This window comes from Bubalus kerabau, chromosome 9, assembly GCF_029407905.1.
Source record: "Bubalus kerabau isolate K-KA32 ecotype Philippines breed swamp buffalo chromosome 9, PCC_UOA_SB_1v2, whole genome shotgun sequence".
Classification (NCBI taxonomy): Eukaryota; Metazoa; Chordata; class Mammalia; order Artiodactyla; family Bovidae; genus Bubalus; species Bubalus kerabau.
Window position 1 is genome coordinate 77,615,106 of NC_073632.1, and position 24,904 is coordinate 77,640,009.

General features: G+C 36.8%; 1 protein-coding gene across 3 annotated transcripts in view; it reads right to left on the reverse strand.

Moving 5' to 3' along the window:
* Positions 1-24,904, reverse strand: part of MED23 (mediator complex subunit 23) — a 43,430-nt gene that overhangs the window by 2,033 nt on the left and 16,493 nt on the right. For 2 of the 3 annotated variants that reach the window (XM_055535646.1, XM_055535645.1), the window contains 18 exons: positions 24,509-24,709; positions 22,662-22,805; positions 21,352-21,497; positions 20,035-20,280; positions 17,765-17,907; positions 16,279-16,453; positions 15,475-15,638; positions 13,194-13,318; positions 11,942-12,147; positions 11,673-11,853; positions 9,941-10,111; positions 9,282-9,498; positions 7,077-7,313; positions 5,965-6,130; positions 5,332-5,404; positions 2,531-2,745; positions 1,476-1,596; positions 611-742 (listed from right to left, as the gene is read on the reverse strand). In XM_055535646.1, coding sequence (XP_055391621.1) covers positions 611-742; positions 1,476-1,596; positions 2,531-2,745; positions 5,332-5,404; positions 5,965-6,130; positions 7,077-7,313; positions 9,282-9,498; positions 9,941-10,111; positions 11,673-11,853; positions 11,942-12,147; positions 13,194-13,318; positions 15,475-15,638; positions 16,279-16,453; positions 17,765-17,907; positions 20,035-20,280; positions 21,352-21,497; positions 22,662-22,805; positions 24,509-24,709 — 3,063 coding nt within the window. Of the gene's footprint in view, positions 1-610; positions 743-1,475; positions 1,597-2,526; positions 2,746-5,331; positions 5,405-5,964; positions 6,131-7,076; positions 7,314-9,281; positions 9,499-9,940; positions 10,112-11,672; positions 11,854-11,941; positions 12,148-13,193; positions 13,319-15,474; positions 15,639-16,278; positions 16,454-17,764; positions 17,908-20,034; positions 20,281-21,351; positions 21,498-22,661; positions 22,806-24,508; positions 24,710-24,904 lie in introns of those variants that run through there. The other variant, XM_055535647.1, reaches the window with a different exon arrangement.

A 24,904-nucleotide genomic window follows, 5' to 3' on the forward strand; every position in this document is an offset into this window, starting at 1 on the left:
AGGAGGTTCTTTCCACTTGGAGACAGCCCTCCCAGGGAGTGGCTCTTTATATGCTGAGTCGCATGCCTTTCAAAGTGACACAGAACAAATTTAATACCTATTCCAAATGGCAACCCCCCACCCCCCAAACAGTAAGGATAGAATTAATTCCCTAGGACTTTAAAAAAATTCAAGTTCAGCACTCTCAGTTTTTAAATACCCTTCATGAGTTATTCTCCTGACCCTCCTGGTTTTAATCTTGTAGTCACGCTGCAATTTGTCTTATGTCCTCACAGTGTACTCTAATCACTGTGGGGAATAACAGTCTCTGCTTCACTCACAACACAAGGCCTCTCTGATCTTTTCAGTAGCCACGCTGTACTGTTTCTTCCTGATGAGTTTACCATTAGTAACTCCTCAGGTCATTTTCAGACGTTCTGTTGCAAATGTCAAAAGGGAAAAGTGTGAGAAATTATAATAGGTATTTTTTTTTTAATTGGCAGACAATTGCTTTACAATGTTGTGTTGGTTTCTGCCATACAACGTGAATCGACTGTAAGTATACCTATGTCCCCTCATGTTTAAGTTTTCAAAACTAAACATCATTGAAAAATAATTAAAGTGAACTTACTTGTTCTTTTACACTGTCACCAGTAAACATATACTTCATATGATACAGGAAGTCACAGATGGGATCCATGTAGTTTAAGTGGGTGCTACATTGGTCTACATTCAGCAACATGTCATAAAATGCCACACCAATCTATTTAACAAATAAAATTATGTAAATGGTCAAAAATGGTTCAGTCATGATGCAGCCGGTCTCCACGACAAGAACAGCACAGAGGGTAACACCCTTGCTGAGGAACTCTCACTATCACGCAAACCTCTATGTACGTGAGTGATGCCAAACTGCTTGTCTTTATAATGGAATTCAGAGTGCTACCAACTGACCCCAAACGGGAATTAAATACACTTTCTCTTCCTAATTTAAAATTTAAAATTAAGAGATAGACAACCCCTTTTCTGGAAACCATCTCTCAATTTCTGGGATACTTGGCAGTCTCAGGGAGCCTTTATATACTGTACCTTCTTAGTTTCATTGGGTGTCTCATACTTCAAAGTTCTATATTTGGTGCATTCCCTTTTCTCTACACTTCTGTTACAGGGGATCAACTTTAGTCATTCCCATGACTTTGATGAATTCCTCTGTACTATAGTGCACATGCTCAAATGCACCTCTCCATCTTCAGCTTTCTTCTCAGCCGTGATGATGAGTATTTTCCCCTGCATCTCCAGTTCAGCACATCCCACACCAAACTCATAGGCGTACTAAGTTACGGGGACACTAAGGCCTTAAGCATTGCTCTTAGATCCTGCTAAACTGATTTTCCTACTAATGGTAATGATATACAGTTTGAAAAACACTAGGAAAGAAACCTTAATATACTTTTTAGAACTTAATCTTAGCATCGAAAACCCAGATTAAATTTTACCTCTATCATACATCGAGTTCTCTCTTGCTGAAACCTTTGTAAAAATGGTCCCACAAGGTGGTACACATAAAGTAACTGGAACTCAGTCTTCACTATAGGAAGAAGTACTTCAGTGAGAAATCTAAAATTTAAAGATCAAAATAAAAAATTTCTTGTGACTCGAAATCAGTTAAATTGTTTGAATTTTGTTAATATAGACTATTCAAGTATTTTCAAAATCTGTAATAATTTTTTTAAAGTTTATTTTAATTCTGGTAACATTTCTAATTAATCTCACATCTCTCACTGGCTCTTATTTTCATTTGATTATTGAAACAATTTACTTCAGATTTAGGAGTTGTTCCTAACAGTACAATTACTGAATGACGGAATGTGAATTATTTGAAATAAAAAGAGAATAATCAACCTAATATAAATGCCATTCTCAAGAAATTTAAATCTAATTAATACAATTATACAGTCAAAAATAATAATCAGATGATAGGCTAGTATCAGGTATGCAGTACAAAAGGCAAATTTTGCGATATATTCTGGAAAAAGCATGCATTTGATTAAGCCCATTGAAATGATGCTAAAGCTGAAACTCCAGTACTTTAGCCACCTCATGCGAAGAGTTGACTCATTGGAAAAGACTCTGATGCTGGGAGAGATTGGGGGCAGGAGGAGAAAGGGACGACAGAGGATGAGATGGCTGGATGGCATCACTGACTCGATGGACATGAGTTTGAGTGAACTCTGGGAGATGGTGATGGACAGGGAGGCCTGGCGTGCTGCGATTCATGGGGTCGCAAAGAGTCGGACACGACTGAGCGACTGAACTGACTGACTGATTGAAATGATAAAGGAAAACTGAATATGAGACTATTACTTATACATATAAATTAATTTTCTTCAATTAATTCTGACATAAAGGAGTCTTTCTGACACCCAGAAACTACTTAAGACTTTTACTGTGTAAGCTGTTCCACTGAATCAGATATATACCCCAGGTGTACAAGAAATTAAAAAGCAAAAACAAAATAAGTCAAATGTTTTTAGGAAATCATAATACCTACTTGGGAATGAGAGAAAGCTGCCCGATGCTGGAGTGGTGCCACACCGCATGCGCCAGAGCTAACGTGTAGCTACAGCTCATCTCAGAGTAGGACTGATGACAAGCGGTGAAATCAAAGAGCCGGAAAGGATAGCCGACCCACTCTGTCTCAGACGTCAAGCTGGGACTGCTGATAACACTCACTATTCGATCGTGAAGGACAATCCAATACGGCTCCTTTAAAACCAAGAAAAAGCCTGAAGAAAAACACCATTTCTCTAGTATTCCACTCCATATCCAGTATCATACTCTAAAAGCCTAAAATAATAGCACTTTCTCATTCTTTAATGTTTTCTATTTATCTAGCTTGTGTGGCTTCACAATGAGTCAAATTAAGTCAATAACAACCTGGGGAGAAGTGTCTGTGAGTTAAGAGTTCTCCAGACATAAGTCTGTCCAGTTAACTTAATAGCTGATATTTACTACATGGTAAATTGACTTTACCTATATTTACTATACAGGTAATGCTGGTACACATTTATAATTCACAAATATATATATATTTTGGAGGAGTGTAAGGAAAAAGTGATTCATAAAGATGCATAATCAAACAAGTTTGGAGAGCACAGCTTTAGACAATATTACTGACACGCAAAGATGTCAGACATCAGTGTGGTGCTGACTAGACATGTGTGGAGGTCACAGAGGGAGACACTGCATGAGTAGAGAAGTTATAGAAGGCTTCGCTGAAAAAGCAAGCCCTAAGTTAGCAAAGAATGAGTAGAGTTTTAGGGAAGGTAACAGAAGGAAAAGCATCCTGGTATATTCTCTTATATGGCAGAAGTACCTGGAAAATGTCTCAACAAGCATCATTTGCAGGAGGAAAGGATAAATTAGAGATACCAAGGGAATATTTCATGCAAAGATGGGCTCGATAAAGGACAGAAATGGTACGGACCTAACAGAAGCAGGAGATATTAAGAAGAGGTGGCAAGAATACACAGAAGAACTGTATCAAAAAGATCTTCACGACTAATAATCACGATGGGGTGATCACTCACCTAAAGCCAGACATCCTGGAATGGGAAGTCAAGTGGGCCTTAGGAAGTATCATTATGAACAAAGCTAGTGGAGGTGGCAGAATTCCAGTTGAGCTATTTCAAATCCTAAAAGATGATGCTGTTAAAGTGCTTGACTCAATACACTAGCAAATTTGGAAAACTCAGCAGTGGCCACAGGACTGGAAAAGGTCAGTTTTCATTCCAATCCCAAAGAAAGGAAATGCCAAAGAATGCTCAAACTACTGCACAATTGCACTCATCTCACACGCTAGAAAAGTAATGCTCAAAATTCTCTAAGCCAGGCTTCAGCAATATGTGAACCATGAACTTCCAGATGTTCAAGTTGGTTTTAGAAAAAGCAGAGGAACCAGAGATCAAATTGCCAACACCTGCTGGATCATCAAAAAGCAAGAGAGTTCCAGAAAAACATCTATTTGTGCTTTATTGACTATGCCAAAGCCTTTGACTGTGTGGATCACAAGAAACTGTGGAAAATTCTGAAAGAGATGGGAATACCAGACCACCTGACCTGCCTCTTGAGAAATCTGTATGCAGGTCAGGAAGCAATAGTTAGAACTAGACATGGAACAACAGACTGGTTCCAAATAGGAAAAGGAGTACGTCAAGGCTGTATATTGTTAGCGTGCTTATTCAACTTATATGCAGTGTACATCATGAGAAACACTGGGCTGGATGAAGCTGGAATCAAGATTGCTGGGAGAAATATCAATAACCTCAGACATGCAGATGACACCACCCTTATAGCAGAAAGTGAAGAAGAACTAAGAGCCTCTTGATGCAAGCGAAAGAGGAGAGTGAAAAAGTTGGCTTAAAGCTCAACATTCAGAAAACAAAGATCATGTCATCTGGTCCCATCACTTCATGGCAAATAGATGGAGAAACAGTGGAAACAGTGGCTGACTTTTTATTTTTACTCCAAAATCACTACAGATGGTGACTGCAGCCATGAAATTAAAAGATGCTTACTCCTTGGAAGAAAAATTATGACTAATCTAGACAGCATATTAAAAAACAGAGACATTACATTGCCAACAAAGGTCCATTTAGTCAAGGCTATGGTTTTTCCAGTAGTCATGTATGGATGTGAGAGTTGGACTATAAAGAAAGCTGAGCACCAAAGAATTGATGCTTTGGCACTATGGTGTTGGAAAAGACTCTTGAGAGTCCCTTGGACTGCAAGGAAATCCAACTAGTCCATCCTAAAGGAAATTAGTCCTGAATATTCATTGGAAGGACTGATGCTGAGGCTAAAACTCCAATACTTTGGCCACCTGATGCGAAGAGCTGACTCATTTGAAAAGACCCTGATGCTGGGAAAGATTGAAGGCGGGAGGAGAAGGGGATGCCAGAGGATGAGATGGTTGGGATGGCATCACCCACTCAATGGGCATGAGTTTGAGTAAACTCCGGGAGTTGGTGATAGATAGGGAGGCCTGGCATGTTGCAGTCCATGGGGTCACAAAGAGTTGGACACAACTGAGCTACTGAACTGAACTGAACTGAAAGGATCTAGATACATAATATGTTAAGGGGTCAAAAATAGATCAGATTTTAATTGGAAAACTAAGGTTGGATAGGAAGTGGGACCAAGGGATGCAGGGACCCATAGTCAGGTAGATTTATTTAGATCTGATGCAGAAGAGGCACTGTAGATTTTAGAAGCAATAATAAAGTGAAAAAAAAAATGAAACATTTCATTAATTGCATGATGACCTTGTTTAAATCACAATGATTGACTTACTGGTAGGGCAGTGATGATCAATCCAATGGCATTCATCCATGCTGTAATGTTCTCTCTTGGCACTAAAGGCTGACTATTAGTTGGGAAAAAGAACAAAAAGGTGAAATTATAAAAACATTTTATATGGTTGACACTGTATCTTACTTTGAGAATATATATAATTTGGGGGCTGACACTGATCTATTTCAATAAAACTACAATGGATTTTTAGTGAGTAAAAATATAAATAAAAACCAAGTAAGGCTTTTCAATTTTTTCAATTTTCTTCTTTAACAATGGTTGCTGAGCTGAAAGACTATTTCACTTATTTATATTTATTCTCCAATCATTATCCCCTACTTTATATTGGCCTTTAAGAAGAAAATCTTGAAAAACTGTCTTTAGGGAAAAGTTAATGTTATTCCTAAGTTAAATGTCAAACAGCTAATAAAGAGTAGAAGGAACAAACCCAGGTTTTCTGGCTGTTCAGGGCTCATTCCATTTCACCTTTATCACTAAGACAAGATCTGGAACCTAAAGATAGTCACTATTCAATGTGCCCTAGCCTTGGGACAACAGGTGTGTCTCACAGCTCCAAATAAAATATCATTCTCTTAAAACACTGAATCTTATTGCATGAAACAGGATACACACCTCTTCAGGACAACATTTAGAAGAGCATTTCCAACATCCTGGCCGGAAACAGCCAAGGCCATGAGTTCCACACAAGTAACATGCAGTGCGTGGGCAGCGGGGTTGGGAAACTCATTGAACCTCCAGTCACAGTTTGGGAATGGACCAGGAGATTTGCCAGCCATCGGTGCAGACGATTAAAGCAATAACTGGTTGATAATTCTGAGATTAAAGGCTCCTGTTTGTATAGTGCTTTACAGTTTTCAAAGGTTGAACATGTAAACATTTCATTTGATTATCAATATATCTGATTATGAGCCCTCAGTAAGTGATTTATTGGAGAGCTTAAGAGGCAAACAATACAAACTGAATACAAATAAATCTGACGTGTTGATAGCAACCATGTGATCAGCCACAGGTATCGATGACTGGTCTTATGTAAGAGGGTTCTTATTACTGTGACATGACAACTGTAGATGCAACCAAGGTATCCAAAGGCTTTAGCAACCTCTTTTCTTTCAGTTGTAGGAAAGTTAATAAGAACATTACTTTCTCATGAGTAGCTCTTTTACTTCAGGAAGGAATTCTTGTGTAGGAAAATTAAATCAGGCCCATATATGTAAAACTGCTCTATTTAGTAAATAGAGTGGCATCATGTATAGATATATGAAGTAGAGTGGGTTAATAATTTAAAACAGAAGTAAAGAAAGAAAACACCAATATAGAACCCTTTTCACTACAAAAAAATGTTTTACTATTATCTACTAATGTTTTAAAAATTATTCAGGGATTTATTTAAAGTTCTATGTTCTCCATAGAACAAATGCATGTACTATAATACATAGTATATTTATTTAGGAATGTTTTTCTTTGAAACAAATCTCTTCTCTAAGGTTTTGTCTTTTTTAAATAAAAGTTTTAATGGAGTAAATTTCTGCCTATCTGGCATTATGCTGCTGATTTAAGACTTCAAAACCTTTACAGAAGTAAACATTAAAAAATAAGATGTTCTAAAAAACTGAAGTCTTAGAATATATAAAAACTTTGGAATATTTAAAATGACAATATATTTTCACACAAATCAACATATAGTTATTTCTACAGAGTCTGGAAAATCACAATGAAAAGGATATTATCTACTAGTCTGCCAATCAATTTGCAGTAGTAAGAGTCGTCTGGGACCCAGGGATTGTCTTCTCGTGCATTCATAGCATTTTTCAGGTAAGTGTCACTTAGACACCAGCCCTGTGGTCGGTTATCCTTGAGCGACCCAATGATTGCATGGACAAGTTTTCGTTTGAGACTTTCACGATTTCTCAGGTGCATTTCATAATAATGCAGAGTATTATACAAATAAGTCACTGGACGATCTGCCAAGAAGAAAACATCACTACAATGTTTACCTGGTTACTGACAACTGTGAAAAACTGATCTATTCTCAAGATTGCCAAAAAATAGCTCAGAAGATTATAAAACTACTATACATGTTAGGCAATTGCATACAATGGCTATTTTTATTTTAGGACAAGGCAGAAGCCTTCTAACAACATACACAGCTTCTACTGAAGGATACGCATCACATTTAGATGTAGCAATTCCACTCCTGGAAATTTTCCTGCAAAAATGATGTATGTGTAAGTAATATAGCTGCAGCCTGTTTATACTAGCAAAAGATTAGAATAGCCTACATGATGAAAACAGGGGACTGGTTGTTAATCATGGCATGTATGAAGCAGCTTTGTATGATCTGATACAAAATAATCAACTGTAAAACCTTATAAAGGTTAATAAAAAATAATGTGTATATTTGTGAAAAAAATACACTACCAACCCCAGAATATTTAAGGTAGGATACATAAGAAACTGGTAACAGTGACTGCCTACAGGGAAAGAAAGGAGGAGATACAAGAATAAGCTAGAGGACAGGGGTGGAACTGCCCACTTTCACTGCATCAGGTGCATATATTACCCAATCCAAAAAGAAGAGTATTTTTAAAGGAAAGCTCCCTTGAAGTTCATATCTACTCTGTAGTGCTAACATGCAATTCAGACTTCTGCTATGAAGGGAGATATCTTAGATAAAGGAGATATCTTAGGTCAAGGACTAAGAAGAACTGCCTCCCCACCCCCTCCACCACCCCGCCAGATAAATACTCTCTATCCCCTAGAGTGGGTAGAGTCCGTGGCTGCTCCAGGACTTCCATGTCCTGTCACTTACTTCACCGTTCTTGGTCACCAGGCTCAAAACTTTAGAGTTGTCCTTGATTTCTTTCTTTCGATATTCTCCCCATAATTGGTCAACCAAGCTCAATTCCTACTCTTGACTCTCTCTCCCTTCCTTCTCATTTTCAGTGTCACCATACTTGTTTCCGGAGAAGGCAATGGCACCCCACTCCAGTACTCTTGCCTGGAAAATCCCATGGACGGAGGGGCCTGGTGGGCTGCAGTCCATGGGGTCACTAGGAGTCGGACACGACTGAGTGACTTCACTTTCACTTTTCACTTTCCTGCATTGGAGAAGGAAATAGCAACCCACTCCAGTGTTCTTGCCTGGAGAATCCCATGAACGGAGAAGCCTGGTAGGCTGCAGTCCATGGGGTTGCAGAGTTGGACAAGACTGAAGTGACTTAGCAGCAGCAGCAGCATACTTGTTTAGATGCTAACTGACACAAATCTTTGAAATGGCTTCCTCCTTCTAAGACACGCTGCTACTAGAACTGGACTCACCTTTCTAAAATAACGCTTTCCATACCATGACTTTACTCAAGAACTTCTAGTTAATTCTCCATTATCTGTAGATTATAAAACCAGAACTTCTCAACCTGGCATTTACAGTGATGAATTGCCAGGTACAATTTAGCCCAATGAGGCAATTGTTTTTAAAAAATGCCTTGTTTTTAATACCTCCATGATTTTTCCAAAGGATTTCTCCTGCCTATTTTGCTCTCTTCTCCTTTCTGTTTATAAAAATCACATACATTATAGTTCAAACCCTACCCATCCACGAAGCTTGCCAAGATCCATTTAGTTCACAGTAATATCCATCTGTTCTGAAATAATACTTCTCTCTTTCTGTACTGATTTGATAATTAATCACACAATATATAAAATAAGGCATCTCTTGCATATTATTTATTTTTGCTATAATTTACTTATTGATATTTTTATGTTGTCTATTTTATACATCAAGATATCATCACATAGCACTTCTCCTGAAAATGCTTTTATTAAAAATTATTAAAATAAAACCTTTATAACTATTATTATCCATATGATCATGCTCAGCCTACTTTTGTCTATAGAGAGCTTAGATGGAATTAAAATTTGAAAAAGCTCACCATGAAATTTATATAAGCCTCCCAGGTGATCTAGTAGAGTCTCCAATGATTTGGATACCGGGAGCAACTCTAAAAACCTGTGGATAACTATATCAAACACTGGGAGGAATCGGAGACACACATTTCCAAAATAGATGGGCAGATATGGAGACTGTATCGGCACAGGAGGATCAACCTGCTCCGCCAGGCCCTCAAAATAGAGCTTCTCCGGGTATTTCTGTGGAAGTGAGGAAATGGTAAATGTTTAGGGCATCTTTTTTTAATTTTCTTAAAAAAAAAAAAAAAAAGAGCTAAATAAACCTGTCATTTTTCAAAGAATATAGAACTGTGTTTGTTCCGGTAATACAATGAAATCTAGAGTCCTTAACAAAAATTTCTATTCTCCTAAAGAAATACCAAAAGAGATTTACATATGAAAGGACTGGATTTAACTCTTCATTTTCTATTGTAAGTACCCACACCTACTAAAACTGTAGTTTCAATTTGTTCTTAATATTAGAGAGACTCTAGAACCTTAAGAAAGTTTAGGCAGCTAAGTCACTTCTACACAGACCGGACAGACAAGAACAGACCTGCAGAGAAAACACCAAGTCAATTAGCCAAAGACCTAAAGTTTGGCCTTAAAAAGGATGAAGTGAAGCACTAATTTTAATTAGTACCTTGTGATAATTCATGTGCTTGGTGTGCCAGTCATTCTGTAGCCAGTGTTCTGGAGAATTTTCCTTCACAAAGTCACTTACTCGATTTCTAAAATCATTTGGCTTGAGTAACAGCAACTGAATTATGAAATAACAAACTTGGGCTTCATTCCCTTCATGGCTACGCATGGCCTTTGGAGAAAAACAGAACAATTAAATGAAAATGACCATCCTATGCAAAAGCAAGGCTCCAGAGAGCCTAAATTTGAAAACAGTAAAATCTCACAATTAGAACTTTATTGTATAATCCATCCCAAAATAATTGTTCAGCATTCCCCAAACATGCCTGACCCCTTTTTGCCTAGTTTGGGCTCTCACCTGGAATGTCCATCTTTATTTTTTGAAATTTAGCCCTCTCTTGAAGACCCATCACCTAAGCAGATGTGATCTTTCAGTGCTGCCTGGTAATACTTTCCCTACACCTCTAACTTACTCTTTTATTTACTGATTCATAGACTTATCTTATTTCCCTTACTAGACTGTGACCATCTTTATATCTATGCTCTAGAGCTGAGAGGTGAATGTTAAGCACTTACACCCTTCAAACATCACTGCTGCTGCTGCTGCTGCTAAGTCGCTTCAGTCGTGTCTGACTCTGTGCAACCGCATAGACGGCAGCCCACCAGGCTCCCCCGTCCCTGGGATTCTCCAGGCAAGAACACTGGAGTGGGTTGCCATTTCCTTCTCCAACGCATGAAAGTGAAAAATCAAAGTGAAGCCGCTCAGTCGTGTCTGACTCTTCACGATCCCATGGACTGCAGCCTACCAGGCCGCTCCATCCATGGGATTTGCCAGGCAAGAGTACTAGAGTCAAATATCACTACTATAGTATTAAAACATGTAGCAGTTTCCAGCCTGATTCAGTGATTTTTCTTAAAATTTGGCCTGAAATAGACATCAAAGTCAAGAGAAAAAAAAACACTTGAAGAATACTGGGTGACTCTAAGAAGCATTCAGTTTCTTATATATTATGGCTAACAAAGTATACATAAATGATTATTAGCACTCTGAAAAAAAACTTAATGACTTTTCTTTTTTTTACTACTTCCTGCCTCTTCTAGGAGTTTTTGAGAATCATTTCAGAGCATCACAAAGCCAGGACCACATCTGTCTTACTTACTTCTATACCTTCTGTACATACAACATAGTAGATATTCAATACATGCTTACTGAATGGATGAATAAAGAAATTGGGGAATCTTTAATTCCTTAGGGAATTGATAGCAATGTATGATTTACAGTATAAATTCATTAAATCTTTAAAAACAATATGGGGCTTCCCTGGTAGCTCAGCTGGTAAAGAATCCATATGAAATGCAGGAGACCCCAGTTTGATTTCTGGGTCAGGAAGATCCCCTGGAGAAGGAATAGGCTACCTACCTGAGTATTCTTGGGCTTCCCTGGTGGCTCAGACAGTAAAGAATCTGCCTGCAATGCAGGAGACCTGGGTTCGATCTCTAGGTTGGGAAGATCCCCTGGGGAAGGGAAAGGCTACCCATTCCAGTATCATGGCCTGGAGAATTCCATGGACTGTATAGTCCATGGGGTCGCAAAGAGTCAGACACGACTGAGCAACTTTTACTTTACTAGGAACAACATACAGCAGATCAGCACATGATCCATTAGTCATTAACAATGATCCAAAGAGAATGAGACTGCTTAGACCTCTGTTTTTAAGTAAGTGTATTCTTACCAAGCAGAGAATTAATCTGTCCAGTGTAACAATGTTGTACTTCCATACCATATCATTAAGAATTTCAATGCATTTGTTGAGTTGCTGACCTCCAGCTGACGTAGAGAACTCATATACCAGGAAATCTGCAAAAGTTCTCACATGGACTACTAAGGCCCTGGCTCCAATTCTCTCCAGTACTCTGGAAAGCAGAGAGTAGAAAATAAATTACACTGCTGTATAGTATGATGGACTGACAAATGGAATGCAGATCTAGGTTTTTGACTTACCTATAGCCAATCTGATTAATGTGATCTGTTTCCAGGAGCATTTTCCAGAGCAGACAAAGGAAGAGAGGAGGAGAACGTTGTGCAGAAAAGTGGGTGATAATGTCATTTTCATTGGTCATTGACTTCCACTTCCTATACTCCTCCTCCACATTTTTTTTCAGATTAAAACGACTCTCTTGAGGTACATTATTTTGTTTAAAGAATGCCTACAAGGAAGACCAGAAGTTTATTTCAATGGCAATAGTAAAAAGGGCAATAGCTGCAGAATCAAGAAACCAGTTTCAGGCTTGACTCTAACACTAATAAATTCCATGTGCCCTCAAGTAACTCAGTAATCAAGGCCTAAATTTCTATATTGGGAAAATACAAAGGCTTTGATTGGATTATCTGTAAGATTCCTTTCCTAGATTTTCTAAACAGAAATTCCAAGAAAACCTGAATTCAAACTTTCTTCAGTCATCTGTTGATACTTCTGCTCATCTTTGAAAAAAGAGAAAAAGAAAAAGATATGTATGTACTCTTCCGTTACATGTTTTAATATTCCTATAAGGAAAATCCATTGCACTAGCCAGGTGGTTCTCAGAGCATGGTCCCCAGACCATCAGTATTAGCATGACTTCAGACCGGTAAGAAATGTGAATTCTTGGGCTCCATCTCAGACCTAATGAATCAGAAGCTCTGCAGCTGGAGTCTAGGAGTCTAGCTAAACCACCTCTCCAGGGGATTCTGATATGTTTGAGACCTACTGTTCCAGTTCTATTAGAAGTTATAGAAAACAGATGCTTACTATGCTTAAAATTTTCTCTGAAAAGTAGAAGAAAGATGAGGTTTTCCTTTCTTCATATTATAATAGCCAAGTTTATAGCTTTTCTCTCCATGTGATTAAAAAAAGAAAAATCTGTCAAATGTACACATGTGTATTCTGTGAAACCCCATTACACTGTGTTTCTCCCCATTACTGTTCGGTGAGAGAGAAAGAATTGTTTAGGTCATGTGTTACATCTCACAAGATTCTAAAACTGTTAACTAATAAGATGAAGCCATAACAATTACAGTTTTAGAGACATGTCTGCTCCTTTAATAGGACAAGGAACAACTCAAGAGATTTTGGGAGTAATACCAAAGATTTACAAAAAGAGAAATAAAAGCTAATATTTTTTGGATGCCATCAAAACTCTCCAGAATAACACAGTAAATGGGAAGACTGATTTCATATACTGTACATTCAATATATAATTCAAAACAAAATTACCTGTAGTGGGCCTGGAAAACAACTAAGAGTATGTGAAGCCCAATTATGAGGCGTAAAACTCATGATGGTCTGAAGTATGTCTTTACACCAAGTTCCCTGAATTGAATCAGAGCCTGTAAAAAAATCTAACACAAACAAATAAATGTAAGCCAGATATAAAAGATCATGTCCATAATTCATAGATGATATCACAGAAAAAGTCACAAGTTTGTACAGTCAGAGAATTTCACTGCCGAGCATTCACCACTTAACTAGTAATCACATCAGTAAATAATGAAGATAACTAGTGAAAAAATTACAAAAGACATTGGTACCTTTTTTTCTTTTTAAGATTACAGAACATCAGTGACATAACAGTGGTACAGGCCCACCACGGCTGCTCATTTACTTTACTCCTGAGAGTGAGGTATTATCACTTTACTGAGCCAAGGAAATAGAACTGTTAGAGTACAGCAGATATCTTTTCTGGCGATTGAAACACCTATAGTCTATAATCCTCTAAATCAAGGAGGTTTATTTATGTAAAATAAGACAGTATACACAAATGTATTTGAGGTTGCTAAATTCAGTAACTATTTCTCTAAAATAGCCATTCTCAAAGTGTGGTCTGCAGACTTTGTGGGTCCCCAATATCGTTCAAGGATTTGATGAGGTCAACACTATTAAAATAATACTACTACTAATACTAAGATACCATTGGCCTCTTTACCATGTTGAAATGTGCACTGATGGGGCAAAGCAATGGTGGGGTAGCACTGCTGGCCACTGGACACATCCAACAGTGGTACCAAGCAATGGTGGGGTAGCACTGCTGGCCACTGGACACATCCAACAGTGGTACCAAGCAATGGTGGGGTAGCACTGCTGGCCACTGGACACATCCAACAGTGGTACCAAGCTATACTCACAGCCATTGTCATCTTTACCACAACACACTCTTAGCAGGAAAAAAACGATCTCTGATAAAATTGTAAAAAAGATTATGTCTCAGCCCTTTAGTATATCTGTTTGTAACATCTTGTGTGATAAAATGGAAGTATGCATAAGGTGTTCCAGCTACATATCAAAGTATGAAGGTTACCTTGAGGAAAAATACTTTGTGATTGAATATTGGGTCAAATTAGCTCTTTTTTCATGGACTCCCAATTTTACTTGAAAGAACATATAGTTTTTCAGATTTAGGCATTAGGCAGATATTTTTCTTGAAAATTAATAAAGGGAGCCTCTAACTTTAAGAAGAACAAATAACTGTATCGTTCACCAATGATAAAATTTGACCTTTCAAGCGAACATCTGAATTTTGGAAAACATGTATCCACTACCACAAGCCTAATAGCTTTCTAAAACTTAAAGACTTTTTTCCTAATGAAATTTGTAGCAAGGTTAAAAAATATAATTTTCTGATACTGTATAATGAAATGTGTCAACATTTATAACATCTATCTACATAATCCAGTAAATCAATGTTTTCCAAAAAACCAATCCATAAAGTTAAAATATGCATGAACACAAAATCCACTAAATGTACAAAACAGATCAGTGGATTATAATGTGACTGAGTACAGAGTTCCCTGATAGGACTTTGCATTCTACATTGCAACGAACATTTAAGAAACGACCAATTTTTCAATTTTGTGTGACATTAAAGCAGATTCATAATTAGCTGGAAAAGCTATTTAAAAGGTTCCCTTCTCAACCTCATATCTATGTGAAACCATAGTGTTTTGTTTTTTTTTTTACTTCTTCTAAAATAACATCTATAATAGGTGAAATGTAAGAGAATTCAGCTATGTTCCTTTAAACCAGACATTAAATTCAGCTATGTTCCTTTACACCAAAAATTACATTATTTATGTTTACATGCAATAGGCTTTTTATTGTTATTTTAAAATGAGTCAGATCTTAAAAAGTCCTACTTTAATACCTAACAAAGCAAATATCATAGATATAATCCATATAAACAGAAAATGTTTGGGAATTTTAATCACTATTATTATTTTTGAGAATAAAGTGGTCTTGAAACCAAAAAGCTCAGGAACCATGACTTTAAAACGATGTCAGATGACTAAAAACTGACGTTCAACCAAATTAAAATGGTAATACAGAAGAACTTGCTTTAATGAGTGAAATGGTAAAGATAACCAAACAACTGGTTTTTTTGGAAACAAGTGAGAAGAATCTTTTCAATATGTTACCCCCCGACCCCCAGCCCAGTAGTCAGGAGACACAGCACCCTCTGACACATCTGTTTCTGTTGCTGGTGGCTGCATGGTCACTGTACCTGTTACGTGAGTTGCTCTAGCTAAGGTCAGTATCAAGGCACGGTTCAGTTCTTCGGATTCCGCTGAGAGCACCGTCTTGGGATCACTGAGGAAGCGTGTAAACTGCGGCTGTACTTCTGAGCTACCTAGTGCTGTTATAAGCCTGAGTGCAGTGCTCTCAACACTGCAAAGTGGGAGAACAAACACAATCATGAAAAAGTTAAGCTGCATATAAACTCAGAACTCTAGAATTAAATGCAATTCTAGGTTAATCACAATGGGGAAACATGCAAACTATAAATTTCTCTTCTTCAATTAAAAACAAACTCTTTTGTATGAAAACAAGCTTTGTTTAACTTGTTTTTAAAAATCTGAGGTGTCAAATTTAATAGCAAAAATCATGTGACATTTTTACCCGTTTGAAAAAGATAGCATGTAGCTTTAAGGACTAAAAAAAAGATGTCACCTGGATACACAGCATTTCAAAAATGACATCTTTAAAATTTGGAAATTATTTTCAATTAGAGCAAAATCAAAATGACATGATACTTTAACCATAACCTAAATAAGCACTAAGTTAAAACACAATGTCAAAGGTCATGGAAGTACTTGTTCTCAGTCCAAAAATCTCCAGGCAATGATTCAACTATCTTAGTAGGTTTCTATTTAAGACATTGAACTCTACTTTTTCTATACTGGAAATAAAACACTCCATAAGCAGAGGAATTTTATAACAGTGAATATTATAAGGTAATGGACTAAGTTCACCATCTTGAACAAATTTTCTAACAAATCCAAGGAAAGACAGTCTCCAGTGAGCTCACCAGAGATGGAGCTGGTTCTGGTTTGTTTGTGCAACTGCAGCCAAAGTATGAAGATGACTTAGGAGCTGAACTCTGTAATGGGGCTGAATGTGGTGCATCCGGTAGCTGAACATCTCAAGAAGCGTATGCAAGATACCCCAGGCATGAGACTTAAAAACAGTTGGCAGAAGCTGACCTTGAAGAAGAAGAAAATTTAAGACACCAATCAGTGAAAGCTATGAATTAAAAGATACTTAAAAAAAAGTCACATCAAGTAAAATCTATGCAAAGATTTTGATCATGAACACACACACATGCAAACACATAGATACACACATATATTTCCCTAATTTTCTCCAAAATTGGTACTTTAATTATAAGGAAGAGGACTTCCTTGGTGGCTCAGCTGGTAAAGAATCCGCCTGCGATGCAGGAGACCTGGGTTCGATCCCCTGGAGAAGGGAAGACCCCTGGAAAAGGGAACAGCTACCCACTTCTGGCCTGGAGAATTCCATGGACTGTATAGTCCATAGGGTTACAAAGAGTTGGACACAACTGAGCAACTTTCACTTTCACTTTGTAAGCAAGAAAATTCAGATTCTTATTGTAACACCAAGTTTGCATTTTTCTTTGGAATTTGAAAAATGATAGACAAGTTCATCTGTGAAAGTAAAGAGCCAGGAAATGGGAAAAAATTACTCTAGCCTTCCTCAAGTCTTCATTTATTTTTATTTAGTTATTGTTTAAATTATTTTAATAAAGTTAATATTCCCAACCTTTCAAAGCATGAGGATCATTTTTTAATATACAAATTATATCATAACCCATCCTTTCTGCTAAGAAAGCTTAATTTGACTTTCAATTATCTGGAAAGAAGAGTAACCATGGTTAAAATGATACCACATTGGTAAAAAATTAGAATTACCACAAATCAGAAAAACACTTTCATATTAGAAAGTGTTTATTATTTAGAACTGCATAATAACTAACAGACATTGTAATGCAGGAATTGAATTGTAATGCAATTGAATTGTTATTACATTGAATTGCACTGAATTGTAATGCAATGCAGGAACATGCCTTCCGTATTGCCAGTCAGACTTGGAACTTACTGCTGTCCGGGGGCAAACCAGCAAGCCAGCCAAATGGGATCATGGATTTTTATGATTACAGACAGGTCTGTCCTGTCCTGTTTACTGCATCCCAAGCACCTAGTACAACTGCATGCCCCACCCCCACCCCACTTTTTAACCACAACTTTTAAAAATTGTATCCCATTCCCTGGATCCTCTGTGAGGGTCTTATCCCTCTTTTTTGCTCTATTTTTCTCTGTAAGATTTATTTTATATTTCAGTTATATATATTTTTTGTCATTTTTCTCTCTAGCAGGTGATCTCTACAATGAGAGTGACTTCTGCACACTTCTACATTCCTAGAAACTCGTAAAGTATATGTTGAATGAAGAAAAAGGTTAATGGTTGTAAAACACCAGAAAGTCCTGTCTTACTGATAAATCCTTTGATGCCCAAAGATTCTATTTCCATATAGACCAATAAACGGCTGTAAGTTTCCACTAGGGCTGGAGCCAAGGCCACACTGGACTTTGCGTGAGCAAGTTTTATCACTCTGGTAGCAATGCTGTGGATAAGGCTGAGGAGAAACAACAACATAAAATAAAACAAAATAAAAATCCAGATTTTTAACACAAATACAGGGATTGTTCTACTTATAGGGAACTTGGTATAAATGTGAACTTCTAGCCGAAATGAGTCAGCTTTTTTTTGTCATTTAGGTTATGCAGGACATACGGTAGTGATGCACTGTACAACCTGAGACTGATTCTGGTTTCCATGTTGCTTTCAACCTGCATCAGGGTCTCTCTGCTCACAAAACAGCAAAATTTGGGTACAACTCATAAGAATGGAATAAAAAAGCTGTGATACATATATACAATGGAATATTCCTCATCCATAAAAAGGAACATATTTGGGTCAGTTCTAATGAGGTGGATGAACCCAGAACCTATTATGCAGAGTGAAGTAAGTCAGAAAGAGAAAGATAAATATCGTAGTGTATATATATGGAATCTAGAAAGATGGTACTGATGAATTTATTGGCAGGGTGGCAATGGAGACAGAGACATAGAGAATAGACTTACGGACACAGGGCAGGGGAAGGAGAGAGTGAGATGTATGGAGAGAGTAACATGGAAACTTACATCACCATATGTAAAAGAGACAGCCAATGAGAATTTGCTGTATGACTCGGGGAATTTAAACAGGGACTCTGTATCAACCCAGAGGCGTGGGATGGGGAGGGAAATGGGAGGGAGTTTCAAGACAGAGGTGACATATGTATACCAAAGGCTGATTCATGTTGATATTTTACAGAAAACAACAAAATTCTGTAAAGCAATTATCCTTCAATTAAAAAAAAAATCTTTAAAAAAAAATACTATGCTTGAATGGTTTTAGGCTGTTTTCCTTTTCCAAATATGTAACTAAAACCATTTAAGAAATTAATTTTTGTTACAGAACCACTTAACAAATAGCTGCAAAATCCAAATAACAGGATTACCTATTAACATAAGGTATTAACAGGGCTATATTCAACTCCATCCATAAGCCAGTAAAGTGCATGTATGATTCTAGCATAACATTTACCGTCTGAAAAACAGAGTGGCTTTTCTAGAACCAATGCTCTCCCCACCTGGAGGCCCACACACACATTCTCTTTGACCTATGCAGTGTTTGAAGCTTGCGTCAATATTTAATGGTTGAAAGTCTAGAAATAAAAATCTGGATTTCTAGTCCTTTCCAAAAAACATTTAGAAGAACTAACTACATTAGTATGCAGTTTAACATAATGGAAATTAGCCCAAGTGGCAGTACTGTGAGTTGAGCCCCACACACTCCAGTCATTCACAATCCCTCTCTATACACAAGCTTCCTGGCACGCTGTTACCTGACTTGCCTGCATGCAGCACCAGGCACCACTCACTTACATCATCAGCTTAGCTCCTGTGGGCACTTGGGGCCTTTTCTGTCTTTTAGAAACCATAAATGTCAATTCTAAAAGCACCCCTATATATATAGTCAATACAAGAAAGTTATTATAGGTTTTGCATCCCTGGATGCAGTAATTCTACTTCTAGCAAATTATTTAATAAAAATGGAATTATGGATAGGTGCAAAGACAGCCAAAAAGATAATCTTCATAGCCATTTTTATAACACTAAGACACTGCAAATAATTTCTGTATCCAACAATATGCAATATAGACCTAAAAAAAGACCTCTATGTAGCAATTAAAACAGATGGTTCTGAAAAGCACTGGCCCTAAGAAGATGTTTAATTAAAAAATGAAAATAAACAGGTGTTTAATAGAGTTAGATACAACTTAGCAACAGAACAACAATGAGAAAAAGGTGGCCATAAATAGTACTGTAGTTAAGAGCACATTTTGAGAAAAAAACAACAAACCCCTATAAATTCATATATATACACATAGAAAAAGGACTCAGAATACATATATATAAATGTAATTTTACAATGCTTATTTTTCAAGGAGGGATTATAGCAATTATTTTCATTTTCTTTGGGCTTATATGTATATTCTAGAATTCCCATAATAATACCATTTTTGTTATAGAATAAACCTAAAGGTTTTTTAAAATATATCTGACCATAAAATATACACACCTAATTGTGAAATCACGTCTTTACTACACTGATATCAATTCCCTGACATAAAATCAAACAAATGAAAAGAATATACCTCATTTTGGCATGAACCGTCAGTGAATCCAGGAGGTTCATTGGTAAGGGTGTAATAGATCCTGAAGCCAAACAGCTCGTTCCAGGAAGTGGTATCCTCATAATTCCATTTCCATAAATAGTTTCCACCAGCGCTCCCATAGGTAACGTAAAACATTCTGAATTTGTAGAGTATGCATTACATAGCAGGGCGATCTTATAGTCATTCATTTGTAAACTCTTATTTCTAAGACTCTGCTGCAGGAACCTAAAATTTCAAGTTCCATTAAATAGAAAAAATGAGAATAAATTCCAGGAAGGTAATCTGCTTTTTTTTTTTTTTTAAATAAAAGTTTAATTTCATGCAAGAGTTTGAGCAAGCTCTGGGAGATGGTAAAGGACAGGGAAGCCTGGTGGGCTGTTGTCTACTGGGTCACAAAGAGTTGGACGTGACTGAGCGACTGAACAAGTATACTATCTTTATTCCTACAGATATCATAGTTTCTGCCAAATGAGTGCTGACACACAAAAAGTTTAAGAAGCATTTCAGAAAGAATGTTAGCAGTTAAAAGTGCACAATGAATGGTTATTTGTTAAGTAGGTACTACATATACTGCACTAAGATTCAGATAATGAAGAAATAAGTCACAGATTCATGAACTAGGCTTCTATCTATTATCTACTTGCTTAAGTACATTTAAATGCCTTCATTAAAGATGTCACTAAGGAAAAATGGTTAAGGGGTATCATACAATGAAAGTCAAATGAAATGTGAAATCTGACTACCCTAAAGTCTTCTATGAAGAGATATGACAGTCTTTTTCAGAAGGTCTAGGTGGGAATTAACACCCTTGAAGGAAGCCCAGTCCTATCTAAAAAAGTGCGTCTTTTTTGGGTAATCACAGCTTTGGAAATGATATAAGGAGCATGCCAGCCAGATCATTTCAGTCAATCCTGGCAGCCCAGGGAGTGAGTGATATCTCAATCAGGCTCAAATCTAAGAAATTCTGAAACATTTTTATATATTCTTGGAAATTAAGTATTTTAACTAAGATAAAATACATAAAAGCAAAAATAGACCTGAAAATTAAAAAAAATTATATATATATACATATATATCCCCGTACATATAAACAGGACTGGTTAATCTTCTAGTTGTTTTCTGCTGCAGGTATTGATTAAGTTCTTTTAGTTATAATGTACACATTAAATATTTATCCTTACCTCCAGTGGATGTTGGAAGATTTTCATATTTCATATAAATACTGAGACAATTATCATTAGCCTTCAACCCACTATTACGTTAAAAAAATGAACTGTCAAGCTACAAACAACTTACTCATGGTGAAGCTTTAGGGAGTGAGGTATTGGAATCTGTAGTTTGGAGTTGTCATTTTGGGCTTTTCTGTTGAGGTGAATCCAAATGCAGGTCATGGCAAAGGCATGAGTTGACTGGGGTTTGTTAATGTCTGGAACTGGGATAAACTAAAAAAGAACAATTTGCATATTATAAGAAAGAGTAGAATGAACTAATTATATATATTATAGTAATCCATTTCTGCTATACTTCTTTTTAAAATATCCTGTATTAATTTAGCTCCAGTTGTCCTTTGTTCAGTAATACAAATCAGATCTAACAGCTATCAAATATTGAAACTATTAAAAGATTGCTTTTACTTTCCAAGAAAACAGAGCATTTACAATCATTAAATTTTTATTCTTTAAAATTTAAACACATCATATGAAAAAATTAATCATATTATTTTACTGAGTGTGATAAACATGAATAGAAAATTTCTAAGAGTCACATGTATGCTTTTCAACAACATGTAAGAGATAAGCCATCTAAATGAGCAGCATCAGATGTACTGTATATTGATGGGTGAAATGACATAGATGTCTGGAATTTGCTTTAAAATTATCCAGCATTAGGAAAAACAAGATGAGGAGGAAAGATGAAATAAGAATATTTCTTGGTGATGGGTACATAAGAGTTTCTTTTTTTAATTTACTCTACATTTTTGGTGCATTTAAAAACTTCCATAATAAAATGTTCCTAAAAAATGGCAATCATCAATACATACCATATTTCAAACACCTTATATAATAAGCACTAGTGTGACACTGGACAAGGAAATGGCAACCCACTCCAGTATTCTTGCCTGGAAAATTCCATGGATGAAGGAACCTCATAGGTTACAGTCCATGGGGTCACAAAGAATCAGACATGACAGTGACTTTACTAGTGTGACATACTCAATTAGCAAACAACCAAAGGAAAAAAAAATTAACAGATACTGATGTTATTTGGTCCTTAAATGTGTATATATTAAAACAGTTTCACGCTCTTAAAAAATTGTAAACCTTTTTAAAATATAGAGAAAGAACTTGCTATACTAGATGTTCGACTGTGATCTGACAGTGATTAAAGATAAACTTCAGAAACAAACCAGTTAAATTTCTTCATTTTACATAGAAATGAACTAATGTCAAGAGAGACTGAATGTCCATCCCATGATTACAGGTATTACAAAAACCGGGAAAAGAACCATGTTTCCATTTTTCAAGTCCGGTGCTCTTTTCACAAAATTACACTAACATTCTTAAACATAAACTAGACATAATTCTAATCACACTAGCCAAACTTACTTCTTTTTCTGGGTACAGAAGGTCGAAGAGCTTCATGACAGGAAGAAAATCAGCTAGTGCATTTTTCTGAATACTTCCAGAAATGAATTGCAAGAGAACCCACATAAGATGATCTCTGCCTTTAATCAGTCCTCGCCCTGCCAACTGTAAAAGATATTTAAATGCACATCTGCAGTCAAAGAAACAGATAAATAAAGTTTAAAGAAAAAAATAGAGTGAGAAATCTTGTTCTTAGAAAGTTAGCATCTAACTTTGGCATTTACTGATTACTTTGTCTCTACTCAAGGCACACCCAGCAAAGTTTTTAAAATTAATATTGCTTTTCCCTGATCTCCAAAACTATGCTTATCAAAAATGAAATGTTTTAGACATAATTAAGTCAAGTATGTGTGCACAAGAATCAAGTTTAATATGGGAATATTACTAAAAATACTGCATCAAAACACAAGGAGTCTAGGGTGGGAGGTGGGAGGGAGGTTCAAGAGGGAGGGAACATATGTACACCTATGGCTGCTTCATGTTGATATATGGCAGAAACCAACACAACATTGCAAAGCGATTATCCTCCAATTAAAAATAGATAAGTATAAAAAAAAATACCAGAGTTTGTTATTATTATAACAAAAAGGTTAAGTTTATTTATTTTTAACTCTTCAAGGACTGGTTATCAAAAATACTTTTCCTGGTTTCCTATAGATTGTAACAGAAACCACTGGTGGTGATAGGGGTGTAAGTAAGTGGTGGTCAAAAGGATTTTAACAAGTCTTATGAAGAATTTCCCCAAGATAATCCAGGCTATCAAGATGTTACAGATATAACAACACTTATTTTATTCCCACTCCCACTCAATGTGTATAAAGCCTTATGCCTAAAGCCAACCCTTCCCACACACTTACTCTTCCACTCGTATTCTCTATTTTGGATTCACTGTCCTCCTCTTTCATTCACTGCCAAAGCCGAAACCAGTGAGTGATCCTGGATTCCTGTTACTCTCTCTGTCACCTATTGCCATCAAGTCCTATTAATACACTTCCCAGCCTACCTGGTTTCTGGCTCCTCCTCTTTTCTGGTTTAGGCCCTCAGCCTCTCTCACCCAGACCACTGCAAGGGCTCCCTTACTAGTTTCTTGGCCTCTGATTTTGGCTTCATTCATCTCTACATCACTGTCTTCCCATATGTGATGCTTAGAAGTAATTTTTCCAGCTTGTATCTGATGATGTCTTTTCGTTCCTCATTTACTTCCCAAAGTAAATTTAAATCCTTAGAACAAACACAGGGGCATATAAAGGTCTCCATGTCTGGTCTTACTTTCCTGCTTTCCTCATCTCACCAACACTTTCCCTTCTATAGTTTTCTTTCATGTTTTCACAAATTTCTGCCTCTTTCTAAATGATAATTTTATTGCCATGGAAACACAGTCCTCTCTTTTGCCCCTTGGCAAATTTCTACTTGTCTTTCAAGCAATAGTTTCAAGCCCCCTTTGATAAAGCCATTCTTGGGTGTCTTTAACAGAGACTTTTCTCCTTCATTTCTATTGCAAGGAAACATGCTTCCATTATTATTATAATCCAACTGTTTATACCAACATCTTCTCACCAGTAAGGAGCTCTTTGAGGGTACTATATTAGTGCCTTTTCATTTTGAATCTCCTGGTCCTGGCACTGTGAATATGTGTAATGAATACCTGAATCAAGTTTTTACAGTGACAAGAAAGTGAAAAGTGAAGAAACCATAAGAGCACTGAACAAAAGAGAAATCAGAGCTCGGAACTTCTGTTCACTAGATACACTCGTTTAAAATATACTAATCAACAGGTGAAGTGGCTCTGAAAAAGGGTGTGTACTTACCTTCTGATGAAGAGAAAGGACCATATGTGGGAAACTTGCAAACTGGAAAAGCACAAAGAAAATGAGCTGACTCGAGAGATGCTGCCAGAGGAGTTGGCTTGTTCCCCCATCATCAAACTTCTCCTCGGTCTCAGATCGCTCCATGGCATAAACCACCAGATCCACCAACTGGTCCTCCAGCACAGGGCAGCGCTGCTTGTGCTGTAGGGCAGAGATTAAATACAGTATTCCAAAAGCCTCCCAGTTAGTTTCAGAAGTTACCAGTTAATGGGTATTCATTGTAACAAAGAGGCCAAGAAGCATGGAATGAAGTTGAACTTAGAAAGTTAAGGCTAGGTTTAGTCCATTAAAGCTGCATCATGTTATATTATCACAGAGGATGAGTTTCATAAAAAA